Source organism: Montipora foliosa, chromosome 7 (assembly GCF_036669935.1).
Source record: "Montipora foliosa isolate CH-2021 chromosome 7, ASM3666993v2, whole genome shotgun sequence".
In the NCBI taxonomy this organism is placed as follows: domain Eukaryota; kingdom Metazoa; phylum Cnidaria; class Anthozoa; order Scleractinia; family Acroporidae; genus Montipora; species Montipora foliosa.
This window is the reverse complement of record NC_090875.1, coordinates 15566604-15574103: the sequence shown is the minus strand read 5'-3', so window position 1 is coordinate 15574103 and position 7500 is coordinate 15566604. Positions and strand designations below refer to the sequence as shown.

The 7500-nt window shown below is 39.6% G+C and overlaps 2 protein-coding genes across 2 annotated transcripts in view; one reads left to right on the top strand and one right to left on the bottom strand.

Annotated features, from left to right (window-relative positions):
• Nucleotides 1-1177, top strand: part of LOC138010818 (dehydrogenase/reductase SDR family member 6-like) — a 7495-nt gene extending 6318 nt beyond the window's left edge. The window contains exon 2 of the mRNA XM_068857800.1: nt 213-1177. Coding sequence (XP_068713901.1) covers nt 213-664 — 452 coding nt within the window. The 3' untranslated portion in view covers nt 665-1177. The remainder of the gene's footprint in view (nt 1-212) is intronic.
• Nucleotides 1178-5597: 4420 nt separating this feature from the next.
• LOC138009965 (proton-coupled folate transporter-like) overlaps nt 5598-7500 on the bottom strand; it is a 2984-nt gene continuing 1081 nt past the window's right edge. The window contains exons 2-3 of the mRNA XM_068856944.1: nt 7062-7431; nt 5598-5758 (exon numbers count right to left, since the gene is read on the bottom strand). Coding sequence (XP_068713045.1) covers nt 5598-5758; nt 7062-7431 — 531 coding nt within the window. The remainder of the gene's footprint in view (nt 5759-7061; nt 7432-7500) is intronic.

The following is a 7500-nucleotide window of genomic DNA, read 5'->3' as shown; positions in this document are numbered from 1 at the left end:
GCATTTAATTATTTTGCTTTTAAACTCAGATAGACTTAGAAGGCCTTCAATGCACTGTATAAAATTATTATAAGTGTACATGTGTGACTTGGTAAGTTAAGATCAAAGTAAAATATTATTGCACAATTGCCCTTGCATCAGATTTCTCCTAACATGAAAACGTAATTTGCTATAGACTGGGTGTTGTTAATTTACATATTTTTTTATTATAGACTGGGACCATTCCTTCGACATTAATGTGAAGAGTATGTATCGTATGACTCGTGAGTTCCTTCCAGTTATGCTATCACAAAAAAGTGGAGTTGTCATCAACATGGCATCTTGTGCTTCAACCCTCCAAGGAGTACCAAATCGATTTGTGTACAGTGCAACAAAGGGAGCTGTTATTGCATTAACAAAAGCCCTTGCTGCAGATTTCACTTCCAGTGGTATCCGCACACATGCTATTTGCCCAGGCGCAGTCGATACTCCTTCGCTGAGAGATCGCATCAATAGTGCTCCAGATCCTGAGGAAGCTATGAAAAAGTTCCTTGCACGACAGAAACATGGTCGTCTTGGAACTCCACAGGAAATTGCTAAGTTAGCTGTGTTTCTTGCTTCAGATGAGGCTCCTTACATGACAGGGTGTGAAGTCATTATTGACGGTGGATGGCTGTTGGGTTAGTTTAGGAATTATGTAATGCAGTGTTTTGTCCTCAGTCAAGCAAAATTTGTCTCACGTCTTTGTTATCCTTGATCAGCGATTAATAATTTAATTTTAGGAAAATATGTTATCTGTATTTTTTTTCTGTCATACTAGCATGATGAAAGCGCACAGTTCTCTGTTTATGAAAAACAAGACAAAGAACCCCTTTAAGTGTAAACAATGACTGTCTATTGCCAACAATTACATGTAGGCTTTGGGTTAATGTTAGTGTCAGTATTAGGCTCAGATCAGTGTTAGAACTGTAGAATATTCTTTAAAAATGTAGGGCTACAAAATTTCAATCATAAGACGGTATATTTCATTATGGCTTGGAAAACTGTTTTTAAACACAAGCAGATTTTTTAGCATGCATTACAGTTCAATTAAGATTGGTATTACATTTGCCATATTTAACAGGTGCATATCTATCTTCTTATGTTTTAGACTGGAATAACTGATTAATGAAACTATAATAAAGTGTAGCATTTTTTGTGTGAATTGTAATCTGCTGTTAGAGTTGTTGCCATTTGAACTTCTCCCTTACATGTACAATATGGGTACCACTCCTGCTTTCTTAGGCTACAAGCAAAAAATTCCACGCAAAAAATTCTGGACTCTAGGGAGTGAGTGCATGAGTCCAGATTTCACACGGCTATTTTTTTTCCGCATGTTTTCATTTCTGCCTCGCTCTCCATATAAACTATTGACGGAAGAGAGAGTGGCCGTAGTCTACTGCTCTCTAAATATATCGTACCTTGGAGACATTCTAGTTAATATTGTAGTTTGTGATAAAAACATTTCTCTAATGAATAAGCCATACCTATTGAACGCCACCCTACCCTCAGCACCTTTTTTTTAACAGAAGGAGGTTAAAAAGTGATCTTACTTTGAAACAAAGTAACAATAATTATTCCGTGAATAAAAAACATAAAAAATGGGCGCGAAAGTCCTTAAGATATTTTCCAAGTTCTAGACTGGCTCGTTTTGCAGTGCTGTTCTGTTACCATGGCAACAATTTGACTCTCGCGGAAAAATGCCTTGCAATAGTATTAGACAGATATCAAAACATTCCCCTACGGAAGTAATCGACAGTGTTGTAACCCTTTTCCATTGGAATCCCACTGTTACATGTGAAATTAACAAATCGAAAGTGGCTCAGCGTTGTCTGTACTCTTATCGACAATGATATTTGTCATCACAGTGGTTAAAATGTTGTGGACTCACGAGGCGTAGCCGAGAATTTTGACCAGTGTGATGACGAATATCGTTGTCGATAAGAGTACAGACAACGCTGAACCACTTTCTATTTGTTTTTTTACTACAATATTCAACACTAAAGAAAGTGTTAATTCAGAGCGTGACCAAAATCATGACACACAGAAAGAGCAAGCCTTATCAATAACTTTCCAGCAATATGATTGGTTTATTTTCCAAAATGAGCGTTTCTGATTGGGTATTACATTGCGTGACAAATTGACGCGAGAAGCGTCGTCTAGACTCTTATCTACAACGGCAAGTTAACCAATCAGATTGCGAGATTACAAGAAATTGTGGTAAAAAAATCCTTTCGAGCCTCCTTATATAAACAATTAACAATATACATATTCAAGGGCACATGATCAGGAGCATACAACTTCATTGTATTTGTGGAACGGCGTTTTTACAGATCAACTTATTACGTGGGATGCCCCCTGCAGGGCAGACTACGTTATAAAAAGGGGCCGTTTGTTTTTCTTCGTCAACCTCCGTTGTCGTTGAGAAAAGACAATGGAGGCAGAGAAGAGAGACCCTGGAAACGAGGTTGTTTCCTCGTATCTACAAATTGTAACGTTTGTTATCATTGGCTAGTTTCTGTAAGGTCTGGAACGTGTAAATGTGTAGAAAATATAACGGCACATTTTAGTGGCCTCATGTATATAGTCTGCGTCATCCACAGGCCATGGTCATGGTCACTTTTTGTGTTCTCTTCGTTTGTTTCCCGAAATCGGAGGTACACGAAAGAATTTCTACTGTCGATCACCTCTTTGCATACAGCCGGCGCCTCTGAAATTTCAATTGACCAATCAGCATTCAGCAGGCGGGAAAACTGTACTGAATGACGTCACAGCAATTGTGTGCTGAAGCTGGCCGCATGTTGAATCTCTGACCGAGCTAAGAAGTGATGTCGGTTAGACAAGGGCTTGAGGACAGCGCAAGTTCTTTTGGAAGCGAAGGAAAGGTTTTGAATATGTGCTTGCAAAGTTCAATGAATTCGTTTTTCACAGCTTCTTTCCTGAATTCTTCTAATTTTTACTTGCACTTTTCGAAAATGAACTGGCTTGTTTGAACAATTTTTGCGATCTGCGGAAGGGCGAGTTTCACGAGTTCTTCACTGGTGAGCCCTCCTTTGAAAAGTTCTCGAAGTCTGGCTTTCCGGTAGTAGGGTCCTAAGTCCTCGTCCAGAAATAAATCGGTGGCCTCCTTGCAGTTTAGCGACGGTTTTGGTTGGGGACGGTGATCGGTGAAAGTTCGGTATTGTTTATACAAATTGCCGCTACAAGAGAATGAATCTTCCCACGAAAGGCTTTTAAATCGGGGAACTTTTTCTCTCTGGAGACCACATCGATAAGCCACAAAGGATTAAAAAAAAAGAAAAATTACAACAGCTACAATAGTAACAAATTAAAAATTTGAAACATTTTTGGGTTTTAAGCTTTAAGTTTGGCGCCAAAACCTGGTCACCCGCGTCCGGCAACTCGCTGGCTTGTTTTCGCCAGAAAAGATTTTAGCTGTGAAATTATACACTAAATAGTTCGTTCTTCGCGGAACTTAACCCAACAATCTCTAGCTATATAGGTCAAAACAATTTTAATATTGCCTTTATATTTGTTCAACTTGGGAAAAAATAAAGAAAAATACCCATGATCGGTTCGTTTCGAGCGGCATTTCTTGCAGCTAAACAAACTACGTCATTTAGGCACACATGAAACGTACCACTTACGGAGGACAGTCAAGTTTTGATTGCCGCGTGTACTGCGGGCGCAGCCGCCGTATGCAAGGCTGGTTTCGTTAACGGTTAAGTGTTGATTTCTATTTAAGCCATTAGTACCTGTTACAGCTTTCATATCGTCGTTGTAATTTGTTTCATGAAAGGTAATTGGTGTTTTGTACCCGGGGGGTGGGGGGTACTCCCTATAATGGCCTATACGGGGAGGCTCCGCCCGGAAGGGGTACTTTTTTCACGCTTCAGGTATATGAAAGGGTAGGGAAATCTGTCATTTAGGTATTTGAAAGGGCGTTTCATTAAAATATTTCGAACACACACACATACCTTATGACTGAGGGCTAGAAAGAGGATGCCGTGTTCTTAAGTAGGTTTGTGAAAGGGCTACTATTTTCCAGTGGAACGTAAAACAAGGGGTACCATTTGTCAATGGAAGGTATACGAAAGGGGTATCTTTTCTGCCAAAAATGGTACATAAAAGAGTAAGGGGTCGGTACTCGGAGCGTAGCCTCCCAATATTATTTTTTTTTAGTACCTTCCCTCCCCTGGGGGTTTTGTATGGGTTTTTATCGGTCATGCAACGTGTCAAAAAAAAAGGTAGTACTAATAGCAACAAATGATGCCCCGAAAACTTAGTTTGTAATTCCTTTTGAATTGGATAGAGTCTTCATATTAACTCACTGCCTTGCATACGGAACCCGTGCCCGCAGTGCGCGCGGCAGTCAAAACTTTGCTATCCTCTCAATCCTTTGCCCTTTGACCGGAAAAGGTGCACTTCTGTGAGTAAACGACCTTGTTGTCGATCTACCCTGTGAAAAGGACGCCATCAAAGTCCTTTTTTGCGACTTTAACACAAAGAAATACATTATCAATACAGTTTTGACGACTTCTTACACTTTATTCGAAAATAATAGACTGAATTCGTCTCAAATTAGTTAGAAAAAAGCACAACAGCTGACGTTTGAATCGGCCCTTGCTGGCAACCCACTTTTTCGGCCTAAGTTTGTTGACAAAAAAGTTGCCACAAAATCTTTTAAATGATTTTCTGGCCCTTTAATTTCGAACAATTGACGTGAAGTCGGATAGCACAATTTTTCCCGCTCACTGAATTCTGATTGGTCAATTTAAATTTCAATAGCTCTCGGCGTATGCAAGTTGGTAAAATATTTCAATTTTTCAAAGTTAGAAATTCTAATTATTTTCGTAACTTCGCGAATTAATCGAAACCAAAACAAGATACATTCTTAAGCTTCAGGGGTGTCTTCCGTCAGTGAAACGGGTGTAGCGCTTTCCGATTATGCCGCAAATATCCCAACCCTTGCATTAAATGTGGGTACTGGAATATTTCATTTATTATTGAAGAAAATGCTATGATTTTCTTGTCAGAACACTATCGATAGCGCCAACTAAAACCTTTGAGCAACCGCGCAGAAAACGCTCTCATGGAAATTCCTTTAAACTGATGTGTTGCAAATAGGTTTGTCTACAGTAGCTACTGTCAAAATTTGATTGCAATCAAGCAAAGCGCCTTTGAGTTGTAATCTTTACATTGTGATCTTTGCAAAAAGAATGTTTACGAAAACAGCGCCTCAAGAAAAGCCTTTTGTATCAACCCCAACACCTTTCCCCATAATTGGCCAATCAGGGGACGGCACTTTTTTCCGGTCACAGCTGTCGATCTCTCTTAAAGGGGAACTGAGGGCAAAAAAAGAAACGTCTTTTTATTTACACTTTAGACCATGCGCAATCTTGTTTTCAACCTTTTTTATGGCATATCCGTCGTTATCCCACCTAAAAAAAGGTTTTTATTCTGATTTTGGGCCATCAGCATTGCGGCTCAGAATGGAGGAGTCAGCGGTCATTTTTGCAGCTTATGACGTATGATATGGAAGACGTGAGAGAACACCCTATATAGAAGCAGTGTTTAGATTAATGTTTGTCGTGAATATTGAGTCCGTGAAGAAATAGCAAAGCAACGAGGAAAATATCCATAGCAGCACTAGTGTTTAACTTGTTTTTCTTGATTACGAAATCTCTGTTCCCAATATCATACGTCACAGCAGGCTGCTGATTTAGTTTTTGAGCCCGCACTGAACAAAAAACAGGAAACGAGAATAAATAACTCCACAAACTTAACTTTACTTATGTTAGGCTTTCCAAAAAAAATGTTGGAAAATTGCTGATTCTGGCCTTCAGTTCTACTTTAAGTTCTAGGGTTCCTCCAGCTTCATTGTGACTAATATTCTTCGGACTTTTCAAACATGTTTTTGGAGTGGATCGGCCTTCATGCTAAAGAGAAAAAAGACGCGCACATCGATCTCATCAAACACAGCAAACGCAAAAGCTGTCAGTGGAAGCGCAATCTGGGTTGTGCATAATAACCATCGAAAACAGATGGTGACGGTGATATCAGAATGCGGGCTGGTTATGTGAATCGTTCACATAGTATTTTCCTTGTCATGTGAGAAGACTGAAGGAAATGCCCTTGGTCTTACTTCTTTGTCGCTACAAGTGTGTTTATTCTCGTTCACTGGCAGTGTACTGTTAGAGCCTGATTTAACACCTCGTGAAGTCCCATGATTTTTCTTCTGATGCGACGATAATTAATTCGCTGATATGCTTCGTCAGAGAAGTCTGAAGGTCAGTTCTAATATTATGATTATTTGTCTTAATTCCGCTAACCTATGTTCCCCTTTTCCTATTGCAAGCGCCAGACCTCGGATGTTCACGTGGCTTGTGGGTTTTCATTGCTTAATACTTTCTTAAAATACGATTTAATGCCACAAAAAGTAAAATATGATGCTTTTATATACAAATACCTCAAACGTTTGCGAGCGAAGACAATTATTTGATTCCCATGAAAAGCGCTCAGATAGTCTACATATGCTGTCAATCAAAATGAACTTCTATTTCCGGCGAAAAAGTACTGAAATGTTTGATCTTTTTACATACTTTTTCTTCGATCGACAGGCGTGACTTTAACCTTTACTTAAAATAAAAACTATAAAAAAATTCGGAAAATTTTCTCCCTTGAATTAAAGTGCCTCTTACCCTACGTACTTTTCCCTTGACAAATGCAAATATCAACTGTAGTCAAATCAAATTATTCCACTTTTTGGCTGTAATTTCAAGAACTTCAAGTCTCGTAGCCCAATATGACATTTGCAGCCATTCTACCTATTGTGCTTTTACCGTTTTCCATTTCCCCACACCAGGAATAAATATAAATACACCCTCTCCAACGTATTCGTCTGTACGACAGATCATACTGTACACTGACTTACGACTGGTCTGAAATTTACGAATGAGAGAAGAGGTTTGAGCTGATACGACACCCGTAATATCAATAACAATTACAGCCTTGGACAAAATTGTTGAAACACTTTGCAATACCTAGCTTGCCCTTCCACAATGTTGTTTTGCCAAATGGGCTCAGAAACTCGCGTGCAAACAATATTGCAATCGCCGTCTTCTCTGTTGTATCAACAGTATACGACATCACAGCAATTGAAAGCACGGTTAAAAATCCCGACAAGCCGCTGATAGCTGAGCCCACGAACATCACATACAAAGGCAACTTGAGATGCATGACGGTAAGCATTACTATCGTTCCCAGAATAGCTCCAATCGAAGGGAAGAGTAGTGCGGGTTTTCTCCGTCCAGACTTGTCTGACCACCCTCCCCAAAACGGTGCCAGGAGAAGAGAAGGGATCGTCTCAAAGAAAACCAGTGCAAGATCCAATCTTGTGGCCTGACTTTGTACCTACGATTATATAAGATCAATTGATATGGGATTGGTGCGCGTATTAGCTGTGCGAAAACCAAAGGCGAT